We start from the raw sequence: 21,616 nt of genomic DNA on the forward strand, positions 1-21,616 counted from the left end.
CTTTGATGTCGGTTTGATGATGGTATATATAATTACTAGAACTCTTTTGCTTAATAATTTACTGATTAACGATATTGATAATCGATGAGTAACAAGTTGCAGGTTTGAGATTTCTCTCGTACAATTTTGCAATTTCTTTGTTGCAGGGGATACATTTTTTTTTACGGAATTTCATTCCTTTTATTATTAAATTTGTCATTCTTACTGATACCTTGTAATTAGCGATTTATAAAATGTCGTTAATAATATTAGTTCAATTGTGCAGGAGAGCCTAAATGTGTTACAGGTTTAGAAAACAGCATACTGTTACATCAGTGGTTTATAGACTACGTAACATAGTATTATGTAATAATTAATACAATAATTAATATATTACTATCCTGATAATCTATGAAAAAACGTGTATTAACCAGAATCTAATAATAATAAAAAATATAGTAAAATGTATGTTAAGACACACTATATCGAACGATGACTAGCCAATGACGTATTGGAATGTTAATGACCTATGAACGGCAAAATACTACGTCAATTGCAACCATAACGTGTTGCTATGTAACGTAGTCTTGTCTCATGACAGTGGTAATAAAATTTCAGAACATTTCCTATAACATACACGGTGTACTCGTAAAAAGTATGTACAAGCATTCGAATACTTTCGTAAGCCTGTGTACGTAGTCGTACGTCAGCTGTGAAAGCGCTAATAATCCAATCGTCGTTAATTATCCAGTTCGCCAAGCTCGTAGCATTCGCGATAACAGTTTTCACCAATCGAATGAGACGTTGGTTTTCCGATTCAATCGCCCACTGGGACGACGTTTATTTAATCCTCGCACGAACAAGATCATTATACGAAACCAGCCCCTTTCACCAGTCGAGCCATCACGAGTGAAAAATTCTCATTCATTTTTAAAAGCTATAAAATGACTACAGACTTCGCGAGCGATAAAGGAAGAAAGAAAATCTCGCGATCGCGATGAACCATGGCTGAGGCGTTTTAATCGGCCGATTGCCGAGATGACTTGCGAGAATCTGCGTTTACTTGGCGAGAATCTATCGTTAATCGGCTGTCAATTTGCAAACAAACGAGCGGCGGTCGATAAAAAAGATCATGAGACGCTCGTTAAGCTTTCGCTTCGAGCTAATATAATATTCGCGTTCGGCGTGCGTGTGGCTTTCGTAAACGAGAAAGGAGATATTTTTCCGTAATGCCTGATCGATCAAACTCCGATATGTATGTGTTTCTGATGTTTCATTGCACAAGCCAATTATTCAGGGAAGTTATCGCTTACGTGACCTTTTGGTCGAAACCGTTCGTCACGAGTAATTTCAGCATCTTAAAATCGTTCATTGTTAGTGAGAAGTTCATTCTTTGTTACGCTGATTATTCACGAATCTATACTTGGACGAAGCTTGTTTTTAACGATGGACGTATATACACATTCGACCCTCTACTCTTAAAACATAGTTCCGTACTTTGAAAATTCTTCGAAAGAAATATCTGTATATGGATACTTTTGATTAGAATATTAATTTTATTTATTTATTGATTGATATTGTGATTTACGCTTTAGATTAAGTATAGAGTTAAAATGGAAAACCAAATTACGCGGCGAAAAATTATCTGCTGTACGATCAGTATCGTTTGGAAAATTCGCGATTCGTATCTTTGATCTTGAAAAAAAAACTGTTCATATTTCTGATATTCTGCATATGTACACGATATTTCTGCTATTAATTGCCACCTTCGTTCGAGTTCATGAGATTAGTTTAAATAGGATCAAAGTCAAGTATAGTATGGTAGGATGATTTTCATATTAGTCAGAATGTTTTGAAAGCATATGGTTGAAATTGATTGAGCCCGGTCATAAAACAAATCGCAAGGCAAGAGAGTTAAAGAAGATGAGGCCTGTCGGAGTCGGTTCCGCTCGTATTCTCCGTCAATTTGTTTCGTGGCGAAGGTTTTATCGAGACATCCATTATTCTTTGGTGGCAGAGGCTCAAAGAGTGCGCGGGAAACGACAAAGACCCAATGAACTTTATCAAGCGTGCACGGTGTGGAGTGCAGTGACACGTCGATGCAATTTGTCAGTCGTTGCACCGTGGTCTTCTCTATGAAAATTATCCGACTGGAACGTAGCCAATAAAACAACCGTGGAAAAGTTTCGTGGCCATCAAAACCAGTAACCAACATGGATGCTACAGCATATAAAATGGAACCAAAGATTCTTTGTTTTCTTTGTTCTCAACTGAACCTCGTCTTAGGTCTTGGGTCAGGTGTTTTGTTAACGACGAAATTAGTAATTAACAGTTAGATAGATATTTAATGGTAAAATAAGGGTAAAATGAGATTGTGCGCGTGGGCGGATGGACGTGTGTGTAGACGATTAAGCGAGAATGCAAGGTAATAGGGAATATAATTGTAAACCGAGTTCCTTACTGTTTGTTAAACGATACGGTAATACAGTATATGTAAAGTAAATTAAAATTTGAACAAATTAACGTATTCGGGAAATTATAAAACTCAATTTGTGATTTCAACTGATTTCCTGATGATTTAGACTTGTTAGAGTGGTTGATGAAACTGTAAACAGAATTCTCGAAATAAAAACCGAATAAAAATTAGGAAAATTGAATGAAAGTAAATAAATATCATGAGAATTCGTTTGTATAACAGTGAAAGATACGTGTTTCTAAGTAACGTAGGAATTTCAATTATATCTACTTACTCGCGTGTTAAATAACAAGTATGAATGAAGTTGTGAATTTGCAACGTAAACGTTTACTCCATCAGTTTGTCATTTTTTCATGTAGAAAGTTTGTTTGACTACATAGAATGTCACTCGGTAATAAATTTCATTCCACGTGACAAATGTACTTCGTAACTTTTCGCTCTTTTATTACGTAGCTGAAATTCGTTTTTTTCTTTTTCTTATTATATCACTCTTTTTACTGTACTATATTTTAATTCTCACGAATGCTTCTAACATTACGCAAAAGTTATATTTACATGCAGCTAATGATCATGCTGTTACGAAATTATTTAATTCACAATAGAGCAATTGATCAATCGATTAATGGTTTTATTCTCTTTGTTTCAGGTGAGTAGGCGCTCCAAAGAACGTGCATCTCTCTACCAAGAGACAGGGAGGGTGAGTTAACTTGAGTTGAAACTATAGTGACATAACTTAACTTTATCATTCTACCTCCATATTATAGAATTTGGAGAAAAAGAATCTGCCATTTTGTTTAATTTATTTAATCAATTCAAATCGTCCAACAATTACAAAATCTATATTACAATCTTTAATTGTATTTTTTAATAATTTAATAATTGTAATTTTTAATAATTTGATCCATCGATTCCTTATCTCTGTGTAATTCTAGATTTCAAGAGAATAATCTCTTTAATCATTATTTTCTTCTTCTATGATTTCGGAAGCATCGATGAATTGATAAAAATATCAAGACTTTTTAAACGCTTTTTAGAATAACTAAAAATTTTACTTTGTCTGGTTGAAATTATCAAGATATTAATTTCTCGATAATTCCATCGCATCAGCCAAAATTCTCATCGAAGATCAATTACAAATACAATTACGTACATCTATATACGTAATTCTGTAATAACGTTATATAATATCTAATTAAACAATAACGGTTAAATAGATTATGACTTGTTTCCAAATACTTTACATATTACATCGACATACTATAGCAAAAAGAATACGAGTCTAACATCGATAAATTATAATCAAAATATTTCACCGAATGGAATTTCTTCGCTCGTTGTGTTTCCATGCAAAATAGTTTTCAAAGATCTCGAGTGTCTTGTATATTTGAGAACCACTATCTTTCCGCTGACATACACGTACGTACACAATGTGTTCCACCTACGTAGGAAAATGTCGATACAAGCCTGTTTGATTATCATGCATGTTGCGTTACATGGGACAGGAAGGGCTTTTTAATAATACCTTCGTGTTCGTTCGACACGTATCCGTTCACGGATGCTACGAAACGTTTATCGAAACATCGTGTTCGTATTGTACAGGGTGAAATTGAATATAAATAGGAATACGTTGCTGGATTAATTACGTCGTTTCTCCCTTCTACTTACTTTTCCTTTTTTTCTTTTTTCTTTTTTTTTTTTAACAGTAAACTACAGACACGCAGTAGATAGGTTTCATTGATAGTAGTTAATTTTTGAGAGAGACGTTAAGGGGAATTGGAAGGGGTAACGTTTCAATCAGAGAACAGAGAACAATTTAAATTATGCGTTTCGTTTTATTGAATATGTTACGATGTAATGAGGTGAACAGAATTGGTATCGTTTCACTTGTGGAAGAGAAACGAGTATTTCGAGTAGTTACGCGGTCTGATGAACCCTTCCGATAATTTCCCTGTCGTTGTTTTCTTTATTTCAATTTTTCTTTTTCTTCTATTTCAGTTTGAATAGATTAAGATTGACGTTCTGAAGTAATTTAACAATACTTCTTATATCTTACTGACTTTATATTTTATTATATTCCTAGAAAAATATGAAATGATGGGACAATTAAATGAAATTTAATTAGATCAGATTAGATTAACAATCTGTAACAGGAATTTTTATGTTTATTTATGAGAGAGAAAGATTATGTAGAGATTACGTGTAATTTGATACAATTTGTCGCTTTAATCCGTAATCTAGAAACTAATAATCGTTATAACGGGAGAGGTCGTTTGATTTCGCTATAACGCTAGTAAAAAGATCAACAAATTTAATTATCCAGATCTACAGCAAATAGAATAAAATTTAGGAATTATAGTCCTGTATACATAGTCCAAGTATATACCTGTATTTATAACTTAAAGTCAGATGGCAATATAGAAGATTAAATTTCTCCCATTTTCGAGGAAAATTCTGATCACGCGCCAACTACTTAAATAAAGAAAGTCGCGAAGAGAAAATAAAAGAAGGAGAAAAGAGGAAAAGTGTCATTGTCAAAAAATAGAAGATAAACCGAAAAGAAGTTCGCTTGGCTGCTCTCCTGGGAAATGCACCTTCCGAACGTAAATCGTTCTCTCGACCGAGTCATTCGCTTTTAAATGATCGAGCAGACGAAGAAGTGCATCTCGAACGATTGTCCGATTGAACTCGAATGGGCTTGGGTGAATTTTAAAATCGTCTCGCGTAACTTGCCGTAGATCACGGCTCGTGTTTATGGCAGTCACGTAATTTCGTTGCATTACTCCGGCGGCGGAACGAGAGTCGCGCTAACGAAGACGAATCAATTATGTAAGCAACTGGGTCAGAAAAGTTCACGGTCAATTTCGCCCGTGGGATTGTGAGTACACAGAGACGGCCGTGATCGTGCAAGTAACTGGATCCTTGATACTCTGCCCGCGAAACTAAATGATTCGATTCCTTGAACCTCGTCCCCTTCAAGTGCCTCTGAATGTCTTTCCACGAAAGACGAGCTTCGATTTGTTTTATTGGGACAACCGTTCGTTTTCTGCTGGTCTATTTTTGACACGACTTGTGCTAATATATGGGTGACCCAAGATACGTGAAAAGAAAGGGTTTGGTAATGGTATAAAGATATTCTTTCATTCTATATGCGAGCGAGATGAACGCGAGGGATATAAATGTGTAGAGATAAAAGAGAGGTAAAAGAAGGAAGGCAAAAATGTATAAGGTTCAACAGATCGAGAAATTGAAATGTCGTGTGCTGTAAGTATCAAAAAAGAAAATTTATTTTTTGGTGGGAAAGGATGTGAATTTAATGGGGAATAAGAGAAAAAATTATAGATACTAGAATAATATAGTTTCACGTTTTTATTTGTAATTTTTATATTAGAACAGAGTGATTAACGGAACGATTGGTTTATCAGAATGTCAATTACAGGAAACTTTGAGGATGGCTCGTTTTTATTCGAGGGTTTTTACTCTTCTTTGATATTAATATTTATGTAGTAGTTTAAAATAAATCATCTGCTTTCACATAGAAACGAGATTATTCAACTATTCGAACAACATATGTCTTAATAAGTTCGAATAGTCAACCGTATTAATAATTTTTATGTTACTACGACGGAAACATAGAATGGCACGACGAGAAATGATAAAGATAATGATAATTTGCATCACTTCGGACTTTGTCGATAATCAGCTCGGTCCATTTATATATATTTTTTCACATTCACAGAAGCTTAATGTCTCCAGTTAGAAATATGCATCTGCCTGATTTCCATGTGAAAGCATTTTATTATCTTACAATAATCGTATTCGCAAAGGAATGGAAATGAATCGAACCCTTGGGCACCTTTGTCAAAGTTCTCCTTGTGAAACTTGCATCGATAATTAATTCAAGACTATTGGCAGCAAGACCATTCCTTGCATAAATCATCGGTATCGATAAACCAACTACAGTAACGCGAAAATAATCGAGTTGAAAGTTTCTCAGAGTTTCAAGCGACCGCACAGTGCGGTATTTGTATGAGAATTCGAGACAAAAATCAAAATTCGCGGGCCAAGTACCTAGACAACGTCGCACGTTCGCAGGCAACGTTGCACGTTTGCAGGCAACGTCGCACGTTCACAGGCAACGTCGCATGTTCGCAGGCAACGTCGCACGTTCGCAGGCAACGTCGCACGTTCGCAGGCAACGTCCGCGCATTCGCAGGCAACGTCCGCGCATTCGCAGGCAACGTCAAAACGTTCACAGGCAACGTCGCACGTTCGCAGACAACGTCGCACATTCGCAGGCAACGTCAAAACGTTCACAGGCAACGTCGCACGTTCGCAGGCAACGTCAAAACGTTCACAGACAACGTCGCACGTTCGCAGGCAACGTCAAAACGTTCACAGGCAATGTCGCACGTTTGCAGGCAACGTCCGCGCATTCGCAGGCAACATCCGCACGTTTGCAAGCACGTTTGCACGTTCTCATGTTCCACAGTGCGGCATTTGAATGAGAATTCAGACCAAAGATAAAAAATGCATACAGTGTGAAATTTCCCTGAAACTTGATATCAGGGGATCCGACGCGAGTGAAAATCGGTTTATCAAATCTTTATTAGTATTTTCCATGTTGCCTGGCTCAGTTTAAATGTCTTGATATTTTATTTGTTTATCTAACCACACACACGGTTACTTTTAAATAAATACTACAGATGCCAGAAACAATCTTGCCATATCTTCATAAGTGTCATGCAGAAATCATTTACTCCCCCTTCGATTTCGTCAGATACTGTGGCAGAATTTAGCAAAGAACAGAGTTTTTGTGTAACTTTTAAGATTTTCTTTGAACAAGTGTAGTTAGAAATACACTCTTCGATCAAGTTACGATTACGAATAGATTTCGCTAAAGAAATAAGCAATATTCAGTATAATAGTTTGTAACAAGAAAAAGTTACACAACAATGTGATACAATACCTTCTTGAAATAAAACAAACAAAATTACAGGATATTTTGAAACGCTTTTTTTTATTACACTTTAAAGAAAGAACGAAATTTTTAAATTGGAAATTAAATTTATACATATCTTTGTCCAGATTCTCTATATTCAATGTGTAACACTCTTTAACAAGATTTGGCAAACAAGAATGTATAATGGATGAGCGAGCTAATTTTCAAGTGATGAGGTTTTCACGCAATCCTCTATCGATTTTTGAGGAAATTATTCTTTACATTTATATTACTTGTTTATAGACTTATAATATCACCGGATAATAAGATCAAAATCGAACAATGATTATTTCGATTTTACTGCATTGCATGTCGCGCTGTGGATCGTCGTGATAAAGGCGTTTCAAGATTTTCCAACGGAGAATACGTCGCTTTTTAGCGAAGGACACTTCCTGTTTTTACAGTTACGATAAATTCTGTCACACGCTTATCTTCGTTTCCTGTCGGTGGTTTCCTTGTCTACGCTCGAAATATGCGAAAGATAAAACCAGGTAGCCGATACCAATCGTGTTTTCCTTTGGTTCGTAGCCAAACTCGCCACTTAACGGAAGAATCTTCCGCACGTTTCACAGTGTGTAATCTATTCGGTTTATAGTTTGTGTAATTTAGCGTAATTTAGAGGAAAAGTACGTAGAAAGTTTCGTTAAAATTTTATTCAGTTTTATTCAATTTTAGCTGAGCTTGGCTCGTGTCATTGCGCTTAACGAAATATCTTTCGCGCGTTTCACTCGTATAATCGACATATAATAACCAGTATAATTTAATTTATAGAGGTAATTACCATAATTTAGAGGTAATGTGTGTAGGTAGTTTGATTAAAAATTTTACTCAATTTTATATGGCGTTGCGATGAGTTGTTATGTTTAATGGAAAATCTTCCTCGCGTTGTACGATGTAAAATTCGGGCTACGAAAATAATTATCGGAAATTTGATTGAACGGTGATTTCGAATAAAATTGTTTAAGAGATCTGATCGAAATTTTATTCAATCTTATGTATCTATCTTAGTTTGGTTCATCGATAGGGTTCATTTAATTGAATTTTCTACCTACGATAGAGTGAAACTACTATAGAATAAAACTAATAAGAAATCACGATCACGGACGCAATCGGCAAAATTACCGTGGTACTAATTATTATAAAATGTCTTCCCTATAAATAGACTTCGGATAAACGAAGCTCTATTTACTCGTACAGTATAGTTGATGCATCAAGTATTGTTTGATGCGGCAAATATAGTGGCCATGGGTGTCTTGTCACGAGAAGTCAAAGTTACTTAAAGTTTACGAGGAAATCGATTGATCATTGATGAGAGGTCAATAACGAGTTGTGTGATTAAAGATTGCGGTTATGAGATCGATTATGGTCTTATCATAGGAAATCGAGGACATTTGCAGATTATCGAGGTCATGACAAATTTAGGACAAGGTCATTCAAAGATTAAAAGAAGATGGCCGGGTCACGCCAGAAAGGAATCAGAACGGTTGAAGGTCATCGAGGTCATCGAAATTTTGGGGTAAAAGATCGAGGTCATTTAAAGCTTAAAGAAGATCGTCGAGGTCTTGAAAAATGTAAGTTATATTGAAAGTTATGCTGGTCCATGAAGATTATATTGCAAAAGTTCATGATTACTTTAAAGATAAGAAAGATATTTGTCAATATCGTGTCATAAGAATTTAAGGACGCTTGAATATAAACGAAAGTTAGTTATTATTCGTTACTGTATTAATGAAATTCAGGGAAGCATACAAGTTCATTGTGAACATAAAGTTCGCTTAGAAATTGGATTTTACAGTGCAATCGTTCTACAATACGTCGTTAAGACGATAACGACATAATTACAAGCATACAGCATGAAAGCATGTCTGGATTTTTTTATGGAAATTGTCGATGTAAACGAAACATTCTCGCGATTTAGTATTTTCATTTACGTGGTATTATGTGATAATACTTTTCTTAAAGAATGCGGATATTAAAATTCAGAGGATTCCGTTCTATTTTAAAGTCGATGGTTTCAGAGTCACGATATTTCTCGCAGTGATCTTGTGCGATTTATGAATCCTACATAGTTCACAACCATCTTAAATATTTCGTTACAATATTAAACGTAGCACATCGTGTTTATTTTTGTAACTTATTTTTGCTATCAACGGAGCTATTTATTTCCCGTGAATGTTTAATGTAACTGATAACCTACACAGTGGCTACTTAATTTTTTTTAAAGAATAATCTCATATATCGTTTGTCTCATCAACTTACAAACTCAATGCTCCTATATGTAATAAATGATCGCAAACGAATCATTAATATTACGTTGTGTAATTAGCAAATGTGTATTGATTAAAGATATTCTATATCCGATGTGTAGTAGTCGTATGCTGCTTCCACTACTTACATAATTAATTTAAAACGACGAACTCTAATGCGGCGTTCGCGTGTTTCTGCATGTTTACATGTACTTTACTTTTTTCAACGAACAACGCAAATTTACAAACTTACATTTCCAAAAACTAGTTAAAACAAAATTTACTAGAAGGTTCAGAGACCTTTATTTCTTTGAACACATTGATCAATATTAGACACAAAATAAATGCTTTGAACACATTGCAAATGCGAAAATTAAAAAATTCGAATTCCAATGAGTCTTCGAAGATATAATCTTGTTCTTAGATATATCGTCGAGATATTGAACTTTCATTTTCATCACGTTTTTTCGATTTACATACCTTTCAGAAAATCAATAACAGGTGTACATAACATTCTAACCGTTGTTTGACATACTTCAAGGAATAAATATAAAACAGGATGTGCCGAGAATCGTAGCAATCGCTATTGCAGTTGCCTGTAAAAGGAGACTGTTACCAATCGAAATCACGGTTTTATCCGCGATCGATATCGTTTGTAAATAACTGACACGGTGAGTTAGTGCCAGCGGAACTCCGTGTTTAATCGGTTGTTTTTAGAGCGCAATAATAAGCGTGTCTGATTAAGGCATCGACGCGACGCTGACAGTATCTTTGCCAAGCTGATGCATTCCCTCACTTATTCTCACGCCTATCGAACGGTAGCGAATACAAATGTTTACGATTTGAAGAAGCAACGAGGAAAGTGACAGTAGCAACGCAAGGATATCGAAGATCGCGTTTCTTACAGTTGTCGATAAATAAAAAGACGTCGATTTGCAAAATAATCATACGCATATGCATACTATTTTTAATTATTCGAACGACGTCAGTCGTTTCTTGAATAATTTAAATTTTAAAAAACAATTTAATTAGCAATATGTGTATTTAAAAATATTCATTGTCCATAATAAATCGTACGTGATAACCACATTGCGGATATTTATGCAAATTCGTGTTTATATGATGGTGACTCGCTACATCGCTCGTCATACAAAATATTTCCATGTCGAAGGAGGCTTTTCTCGCTCGAATCCAAATCACGATTTCATTTTGTTCAACAATTATACCGTAATTACCAACGTCTCCCTAAACCGCCGCTAATTCGCTGTACAGCTAAACGCTGCTTTCTACTCCGACTCGAAGAAACCAAACCAACATTGCGATAGTAAGAACGTTTAATAAATCCGGCAAAGTGAAATCTGAATCGAATCTAATCGCCTTTCGATACACGCATATTCAAATTTCTATTCGATCCTATTCAATTTCCTGAAACCTAAGGCAACCTAACTGCAATCTCGTTAATACCTCTATCGAGAACCTCTTTCGTTTCTTGATATATAATTGCTGTTCGATGCTTTACGATTTCTCGGGTGCTCCATCGCCCATTTGGCTATAGCAACGAGACGGCGATCGATCGTGTGAAAAGAAGGTGTGCCGGTTTGATTCCATGTCAATTATTCCCGGTGTCAACCTATTAATTAACACTCGTGTCCTGTAACTTTCTCTGGCGGGTCGTGATTGTTCGAGAGGCTCGAGAGGTTCGACAGAACCACCGCTAAAGCGGAACCGTTTGGTTCACTGAAATGGGTCGTCGCATGCCCGTCCCGCGAATTAATTAGCGGTCGAACAGGAAGAACGTCGCCGCCTAATTTGGCAAAGACGTCTAACGAGCGATGTTTAAAGTGATGAATGGGCAGATGATGGTCCTTGATTAGGGACTTAGGTGCAGCGGATGTTGGAAATTTGGATTTTTGCGATGAAGTTTAACGCTTTGCGATCCTAAGTGGAATTGGCGTATGTTTTCGTCCACTTTTAGCGTAAAATAGATTTGTTGTATCAAAGTTTAGTCACTTTTAATACATGGACTTTAATATATAACTTTAATACATTTTAATATATGAACTTTAATATATATAAGGTAGATCTTTTCTAATAGGTAAATATATCGTTAGTAGACTGCGAATTTTTATGCAAATTCATATTTTTCGGAACTCGAAGATGATTGTAATAGTATAATATATAGCAATATAATCATAAAAATAATAAATAATATAATTGAAAATGTAAAATCTCTGGTGGAAAATCGTTTCATCTGCCCGAGTGTTACAGGGAGCGCTGTACTGTGAATATTTTGTATATATTTTCACATTATACGTATTCTGTGGAATTCTGTACTTTCGAAATTCCTGTAAATGCATTTTTCCTATAAATACAATTCCAAGTCTAATTGTTAATTACGACTGCTACAGCCAAATTACGGAAAGCCATTTTGCGGCGACGTTTGAAGAGAATTAAGATTGATTTTCGATCGTCGATATAAAAATTATGGAATATAAAATTTGTTAGTTCTTCGCAACGTTTAATAGCGTCGGTATGGATCCAAATTATTGCTATACCGATTAATCAAAAACTTGAATACTTTGCTGAAAAATTCAATATCTGCTGGCGTATAATCCAGTAAAAGCGTGTGTAACATGTGAAGTTTCGAAATGACATTTAAAAGTTGGAGTTGATCTTCAGCCATTGATTGGATAGTTTGATAATATGAATTTTGATATTTTGCAACGACCTCTGGCGACGTCATCGCTGGCCTAGATCAGAAATTACCAGCTTGACGTTAACAACTCGACCAGGTAGGAGTAGTGTGTTGTTTGAAAGCTCGCGCCACGACGATAAATATCACGATGTTGGAAAGTATGCGGCCAGAGTCACGGCTTGCAACGAGAAAAACTATTTCCATCGTTTTTACGGAGCCATACGTTATCTTGCTGTCGATTCGTATCGTTGTCGGAAACTTTGTTTTCCACTCCACGTTGGAACGAAATTTTCCTCGTCATTTCAAAATCTGTCACCTTTCTCCGACGAAAGTTTAATGGATAATATTTCGAACTGCATGTTAAACTCTAAATTGAATCCTTTAAAGGGCGAAACTTGAACGTATATTTACGGCTTTAAATGTATCGATCGCAATTAAACATTTTAATATTCGAAGAGTTATTTGATTGGAAATTTTGTGACGTTCGTGAATCAGTAATTGTAGCGAATGCGAGATTACGGGAGATCGTTAATAGCAAATTGCACAGCTACTCGTTCATATAAATTCGCTAGTTAGCTGCGAATTCGCGTTGATTGGACGCGTGTCCCACCGGGCTTTCAGAACCTTGACGTTAATGGAATTTACAAGTTCAAGCTGATGCACCAGAGACAAAAATATCTCCCTTGGATACCCCGTTAGAAATAATTCACATCTTCGGTTATCAATCTTTCCACGACAAAATTTACCCATTTCGTTTCATCGTCTCGCCATAGTTTCGTTCTGTTTCATATGTTTCAAAGATTCGGTATAATTCGGAAGTTATTTAAATTATAATGTAAGTAAATTTTATTATTTTTGCCTGGTTTCGTCTTTTTTGAATACGCTTGAAATTAAAGTTTTATATAGATATCGATTTACATATACTATGAAATTATTTAATTTTGTAGAAACTAAGAGGCTTGTGCTTTGCACGAGCAAAGGAAATAATCGAAAGAAAGTTCGTCTGGGAATCAGAATTGAACCAGTCTGGAGTCGTTGGAGGGTGAAGAAACGAATAGAAGGCAGTTCTCGAGGTATCGATGAATCACGAGAATCTCTCGCGTGCAGTAGACAAGGTCTCTGAATCGTTGTATTATGATACAATGCCAGGCGTGGGCTCTGAAGATTCGCAAATCTAATACACGTGGGCGTAGTGCGTGGATGCAATATTAATCGCTCGTAAATGAGAATTTTGCCGCATTAGACGTTAACTCGTGAAGTCTATTATCCATAAATGTTACGGCGTTTCTCTCGTCTCCTTCTTTTTCCAATTTCAACTCCTTCTTCGTATTCTTTTTCCAAGATACCTATTTAACTTAAAGCATAAATAGAATTTGCAAAAAGAAGAAACAACATATTAACGCATTGCATGTGAGAGAACTCCTACGATTCCTACCTTTCGTGGCGAAAATAATTGAAAAAAATATTTTTTACTTGATTTTCCTTAAAGGAATAAGTAGAGCACGCGTAAAAATTGTTGAGAAATATTTAACGAAAAGATAATGTGGAGAAATGCATCGACATCGTCACTGAACTCCATCCTCCTCGAACATGTTTATTAATCTCATAATAAATATTTTTCAAATGAAACTCAAACCCAGCCATGAATAATATCAGTTCAATTTACGACTCGCAATGCAACCGGAAGTAGTTGAGACTATTGGTCGCAGAAAGTAGACTGACCCGAGCGATACATATCTCTCGATACGGTACAACAGATTCGCTATCGGTTCCGCTTATCGGCAACCACGATAACAATGCCAAAGGATCACGCGTCCCTGGTGGTCGCAGGGACACACATTCAAAAATAACCAAGTTGAGGCAAGTGATTCGGGTTTGAGAACCACGGCGAGGTTCTCGAGTGGGCGCTAAACATGTTTACTTACAAGATGCAACGATCCGAGATTCACACGGATAGGAGAGTAGGTACTCACAAAGTCCATAAACGCCTGCTTCGTGGCGACTATTCTCCGATACGATAAAACGAGACTTTCGTTTCTCGCTTAGGTTCTTAGCGTCATTTGCATACAGTCGTATCTCCACCTGGTCGCCAAGTAATCGACTCTGTAATCTTGCTTATCAAACATAAACCGTGATTCACATACGAGCAGTGTATTTTTATACAGGTTCGATATTCTTGTGTATCTTTGAGGAGGTTTCGAGGTGGCTGGTTCTGATGGGAGCAACGTAGTGGTAGAAATTAGAAACTGACCTCTTCAATAATTTTATCAAAGAATATTGCAGCAGACAGGAGAATATACCGTTCGCTTTTCATATAGTGTTCGTGTAGTGTTTTCACAAGATTACTGAATTTTATGCACATCTCAAAAAATCAGGAATTATATGAAGTTGAAAAGATCTCTAAGCATCTAAATATTCCTTGATATTTTCTAATACTAAAAATCAATAATTTGGTCATTTTTATAGATTGGTAATTTTTTATTCTAAGAAATTATCTCGGTATATTTTACGAATATCCTATCCACATCTAAATCACACGATAGTCATATTCAAAAGATAATTATATTCTCTGTGTACTCCCAAATATATCATACCACCAAAGGATTGAACGACTGTATATTTTAATTATCCAAGCTTTCTTATCTACCCGTGGCGGCACTCGACAGCACAAACACCGCCATTTCGACACTAACTAACAACGGACGACGGCAGTGCAGTGGTTAACGCCTTAGGTTACGAACGTTCGGAACCCGGGTTCGATTCCCGGCGACCGAAGTCTCCGATTTTTCTTCCGCGATTCTTAAATAGGAGGAAAATACAGCGGTACCCCAGCAGCGTCACCTACAGCTCAGCAGCTGCTATTATCACGGACAACACTTACAGCTCAAACTGGTGACCCCTACGTGATCTACAGCAACAAAAGAGGTGTGACGTGATAGCGCTACCGAGACTTCCATCATCAAGAATCTAAACCTGTGGTAATCTGGACCTACTACCGCTACGACGAACATGGAACGGCCCTTCCATCTTCAGCAAACCTCGACGCCGACTCCGATCGACGCACAAAGCAGGTGACTAGATACGAGACGATGACCAAGCCAGGAGTGATGTGGCCATCGCAGAGTTCATGGGTATCACCACCAGCACGTCATTACTGAAAAAATGGAACAGAGGCCTACGACCGTACGCGGAACGCCCCGCACCGTATCGACAGGTATCCACCGCCACATCGAAGATTTCGCGCAACATCTGCACGGGTTTGACAACAAGCGGTCGACGCTTTATCCCGTAGCAAAACGACAAATCCGCAGACGTCGAACTCTCTCACAAACGCACACGGAAACAACGAATGAGTCGTACGACCATAGGCACAACACAAAACAGAGGAGAACGTTATCACTGGTAAAGGGGGGGGGGGTACTGTGGCGTCAGCACAAATACCGCCATTTCGACACTAACTAACAACGGGCGACGGCAGCGCAGTGGTTAGCGCATTAGGTTACGAACGTTCGGAACCCGGGTTCGATTCCCAGCGAAGTCCGATTTTTCTTCCACGATTAGGAGGAAAATACAGCAGTATTCCAGCAGCGTCACCTACAGCCCAGCAGCGCTGCTATTATCACAGACAACACTTACATCTCATACCTAATTGTTAATCTATCACCTGACATACAAAAGAACTATCTGTATAGATAAATTATCCGCTGAACGGATCTAATCATATCGATGAATTGGCACGTTTCACTCAGCTTGAATCATCGCTGATTCAAATGGACGTGTTGGCGCATTACTTCTTAGTCCATAGATTATTTAAAGCAACTGTACATGTTTAGAACGTTTTATAGTTTATTACATACTATGAGGATGCGACTCAGTGGTCGATAAATCATAGCGGAATTCCACTGGTGCTATACCATGTTGTATGATAAAATATCTCAAGGTTAAATTAAACGCTAATAAAACGGTGGAAAGCATGCTGTGCTTCTTTGAAAGTTCAAGTTCCAAGAGAAAATCCCTCTAGCGAGACCTTCGAAAAATTACAGCGAAACGAGAACGAACTTCTTGCAAACGACGCGACGCCCGTTTCATATCTTTTCCCTAATGCTATTATTTAATACCTCGGAGACCTTTTAGACTTACAGGTTCGTCCTTTACATTCTGACGTCTTTTTCAATGGCAGCTCGTGTCGACTATAGAAAGGTCACCGTGGACTTATTAATACTTGCTAGGATATTTTTACGTTGAATTAGTCCGATCATTCTCTCGATTAAAAAGAGAAATTTATACATACATGTCCGCGTATAATGTAGAAAGATACTGTACGGAGAGATTCGTAATAATATAATCTCATCAATTAAAATACTTCCTCATAAATTGCGATAATTTGATTGTTATAATTGAGCAATTATTATATCGAATAATTGGAAGAATATTCTTCCTCCATATATTATATTTCTACATATATTCGTACAAGGTATAATATCGGAGGTCTAAAAATTGGGCAATTGAACTTATACGAAGTATTCTAACAATTTTATTCTATCAGAGTCTCAATTCGATTTTCAAAGAATAAATACCTTTCTTTTTTCTACGAATATAATCCATCCTTTTTAGGAAACAAGAGGATAAATCGTTTCTCAATATGATTTCACTTAATGACGTGTCATGCTCCTTTCCTTGCCTCAGTAACTGGTTTTATAATTCTGAAACGCGATGCGCACATGTATATTAAATTTACTACCTGTAAAGAATCGTATATGTACATTACGCACTAATTCAGTACCCTAGAACTATGCTGCATAACTCATAAGAACTAAAATGTCTGTTTGGTTTTAACTACCATTCAACTATACGCAAACTCTTCTATATGTATATCACACATCACATAACCCGTTCTCACGCGACATCATCACGTGTCGTCTATCCCATGAACAAAGAAGACAGTTGCAATTGCGTATGTGTGCAGGAGTATGATCGCGCGAACTTTGACCGTCCCCTACGGTCGTTGCACGACGTTCAATCTCCCTTTGGTGAAAGAAGCGTTCGCGTTCACGCGGCAAACGTTCTTCAACACGTGCCAACGGGACCCGCCGACGCTCCAACACGAGTATACCGTATGGACGCACGCGTAAACGTGCGCGTATATGTTTATGTGCATGTATTCACGGTTGGTTCATTCATAAAAGCGGAACTTCCTGAAGTACGCGGACTCCTCTCACCTGGTCGTCATGACGACGTGTATTTTCATTCATAACGAGACCCGCGTATTACGCACGCACGCCGACGGAGATTTCCTTGGTATGTGAGTCACTGTGTAATAGTGCTATAAAATAGTCGCGGATGAAAGACGTTTTGTCAACAAGAAGCCTGGATTATCGTCAGAGAGCCGCGTAAATACTATCGGTACGTGTTACGTAAGCGTTTGACGCGGTGCACGGTAAAACGTGACGACTTTACTGTGTGATTAGTTGAGATTCACAGATATATATTGTTATATGCGAAGTAACGACGGATAGTATTATTGAAGTTAATAATGATCGAGAGAGAGAGAGAGAGAGAGTAGACAATCTAAAAACGCGCTTTAAAACTTTTTTAGCGAATGTTCCATTGGCTACTAGCAACTCCATTTAAGCTGTTATAATGGCATGTACGCTATTAACGGTAATTTTCAGGAATTTTGGATAACTGAAAGTTATTGGAAATTATACTCTTAACAGCTTCGAATTTACGAAACTTTAACAGGCACATAATTATTAACAGCGCGTTATATGAATATTTTATATCATATTTTCCATGATCCTAGTATTTAACTAAGTTGAACAACGTTATATTGTACAAACTGCAAATTAACCAGCGAATGAAATTAAAGAATTTAATTGCCGATCCTGTAGCTAATTAGCGTGTAATTGAAACCACTCTACAAGTAGCGAGTATTTTTTCTATATATATATATATTCGTAAGTATGAGAATAACGAGGTAATAATTGTTAAAGTAATTGAATTAAAAGTCATCATTTTACGATAAGCCATGTGATAATTGGCAATCATGTATATATCTCGTTATACCTCTGCTGGAATTAATTATATTTCTAAATTCACTATCAATATCAAAATTCAAGCAGCGAAATTCGATATGTCCGTTTTTTTTTTTTTTTTTTTTAATAAACTGCTGCACATAAAGGCATTTTTTCATAGACAAAATACCCTTAGAATTACAGTCAATAAGTAATTACTCTTTTCCATACTTAGGTTCGTTTTTTCTTCACATTCTCGCGGTAGAACAAATTTTTATAAGAAATCATAATTCAAGAAAATTCCAATTTCTCCTTTACAAACATTCCTACGCGACTTCACCAAACAATAACCTACCATTATCTTATGTTTCCTTTGTACAGACTTATTTTCACGAGGGTCGACTCCTCTCTCCCCGAAATGTGTAACCACTTAACTGCCAGGTAAGTTCGGCCGTCAAAGTTCGACCGTTAATGGTCAAACTGCATTAGACCTACTCCGGTTCTAACTTGTGCAACTAATGCACAATGGGGTTCTAGTCGTCAAACAAACGAACCAGTCATTTCTTACTAATCTAGTATACGTGATCTTGTGCATTTCCTTGACAAATTCCGATGACGTTTGAAACCGCTACCTACGTTTCAATTCTTATCTATCGCGTCCACGAACGCTTATCTGCCTTGGCGATACTTACATTTTTCTCCGAAAGTCACGTGGATGAAAAATTACATATGGAAGATGGAACGTGCAACTTTTCCACTTGCATAATTTATTTACCTTTTATAGTTTAGAAATGTGTTGATTGGATGCTTCTTTGCTTATGGAAGCAAAAATTAAGGTTAATTATAGCTCCTTATTGTTTCAGAAAAGATAAAGAACAATAGGTATAGATAGACTTCGCAAATAGCAGTGGATTGTTATAAATAGAGTCGGACAATGGTACAGTGTTGGAATATAATTATGTACGTATTTGATAATAACGATGATTAAACGAAAGGAGACTTGTGAATATTAAGATACAAATGCTGTGAATGTTTTGAATAACAGTCGGTAACATTTCAACTCGAAAACCCGAATATAGATGATGATAAATTAGTAGAGATGATTTGATACTTTTCCAGGAGATGGATAATCGATAAGGATATAAACGAATGGGATATAATACAAAAGGTATTGTTGATTTGTTAGAATTATTTGTAAGCCAAATATAGTCAGGATATATTATTGTACGAATGATAACAAGTGCTGAAAAATTGTAATTATTTATATTTAATAAACAGAAAAATTCGCATATAATAACTGAATACAATTGAAAGTAATTATCGTTCCAATATAAGCAATATTAATCACATTCTCAATTAAGACACCTTGAGAAATGCAAATAAAAGAAAGTTGAAAGATCTAGTGAGAGGTAGGTTTTTCCGCAACGAAAGTGAAAAATGTACGACACATGAATCCTCTATATACAAGTATAATTACCAACTTCTTTTTCTTCCAAGTTACTTAACCTCGTCCATTGAAGAAACGATTCTAAACTACGAGTTAACTCATCTTCGCCTTGACAAGCTAAATCTGTGTCAATGAATGACTGAATTGAAAAATGAAAGGTGACTTGTCGGCGATTCCTCTGTATTTCTTCGTTCTTCGCTGGCCAATTTTCAGGGAATCTTGACTGGAACGTAGGACAATTATCCGCCTGACATTACATTGTATTACATTGTGGGAGCCGATATGACGTACGTTGCGCTTTGCAACATCCGGTTTTCTTTTATATTTCGCAGCAGACTCGTATTTATGAAACTTTATATAGTAAGCTGGCGGAATCTAATTTCTCGAGGCTATCGACCGTATTAACGATGGAACTCGTTCTTCTACGTAAACTGGGACAATAGAGAAGAGAAGTATCGATACCCGACCGTTGTCAGTAAATTTGTAATATCCTGTCTTCGTCGTTGTTTCGTATTTGCGAAACGTCGCGAACGTTGCGAATTCCACGAGGATATTAACTGTTCGACCATGGCAGGACTTGTTTGGGGAAAATGGAACAGCTGGTTGCTCCTGAGAAAAAGAATCTGTTGAGAAATGTCGGCTGCTAATAAGTCAGACTGCATGTCTAGAACTCTGATTGGGAAAAGTTGAGAAATTCGAGGCACGGTACGTTGGCATTTCATGCGTGTAGAAAATATCGCTCGCGAGAAAACAGTTACTTGTATTTGTCATCGGATTAAATTATCGGTGATTAAAAATAGGAAATACGTTGGAAATGAAAATTAGTGAAAGTTCGAGTTATCGTTGAAAATGACAACGTGAGTTCTTGCTCGCTATCCATATGCAGATGCGTTAGTTACAATCGATAGATTTAATCGATAGGTTCAAGATGTTCTTTTGCTTTTATCCCTAGTCCATGTATGTGCAATAAAAGGTTTTCTTTTGCTCAGAACGGTGTGATTTATTCATTTGATATAATAATAGCTATTGTGATCCTACCACTGAATATAGAAATAACGACAGTTATATTTTTCTGTAATTTATATTTTTCTGAGAGATATTATTCTAGTTATAACGGAAATAAAAAATTAACACGTGAAGAAGGTTTTCTATAACTAAAAAATATATATTTTATTCGCAAAATTATACAATTTTGTTACTTATCATTTTAGAAATATATATTTCGCTTCGTTTGTACGTAAGGATTTTTCCGAAGATATTCAGTGGCAGTAGATTCCTCTTTTCTAATCGTGAAGTAAAAAAGAAAATTTAATTATAAAATTAAAATTTTAATTATATAGAGGTAAAACAAATCAACACGCATCCCTAATGAAGAAATTCTGTAGAATGGTAAACGTTGCGTTGAGTAAATGGTATTTCATGTCGGACATCGTCGAGTTACTACTAAACGGAACAAAAATGCGTATTTTTCCATGTCCCATTGTTAGTTAGTCGGTTGCACGACACCGTGACGAAGCGTGGCCGATGAGTTCTCCTGCTTTGCTCCATTTCGCTCTGTGCTCGTGGGCCTTTCATTTGCACGGCTCGTTTCTGTTCCTTTACATCCGATGTTTTTACGCTTCGAACAATTTCTTACGCGTATCGATGGCTACTTCTATTTCTAAACTGCGCTCCTTCAGCCGATAAACTGCCTACGAGAATACGCGTGCTAGTGAACACGCTTCAACTACGTGGCTTAAAAAAAAAGACGAGATCTGCAC

General features: G+C 36.6%; 1 protein-coding gene and 1 long non-coding RNA gene across 7 annotated transcripts in view; both read left to right on the top strand.

The window, feature by feature from the left end:
* LOC122568329 (probable serine/threonine-protein kinase dyrk2) overlaps positions 1-21,616 on the top strand; it is a 270,663-nt gene that overhangs the window by 164,533 nt on the left and 84,514 nt on the right. For 5 of the 6 annotated variants that reach the window (XM_043727957.1, XM_043727955.1, XM_043727959.1 and 2 more), the window contains one exon: positions 3,102-3,152. The exons of the other annotated variant lie outside the window; for it this stretch is intronic. In XM_043727957.1, the coding sequence (XP_043583892.1) occupies positions 3,102-3,152 (51 nt within the window). The remainder of the gene's footprint in view (positions 1-3,101; positions 3,153-21,616) is intronic. 6 annotated transcript variants of the gene reach the window in all.
* On the top strand, positions 16,958-19,497 carry LOC122568345. The gene is made up of 3 exons (XR_006317070.1): positions 16,958-17,798; positions 18,791-18,850; positions 19,273-19,497. It is a non-coding gene; the product is annotated as an uncharacterized LOC122568345 (long non-coding RNA).

This window comes from Bombus pyrosoma, linkage group LG6 (genome assembly GCF_014825855.1).
Source record: "Bombus pyrosoma isolate SC7728 linkage group LG6, ASM1482585v1, whole genome shotgun sequence".
Classification (NCBI taxonomy): domain Eukaryota; kingdom Metazoa; phylum Arthropoda; class Insecta; order Hymenoptera; family Apidae; genus Bombus; species Bombus pyrosoma.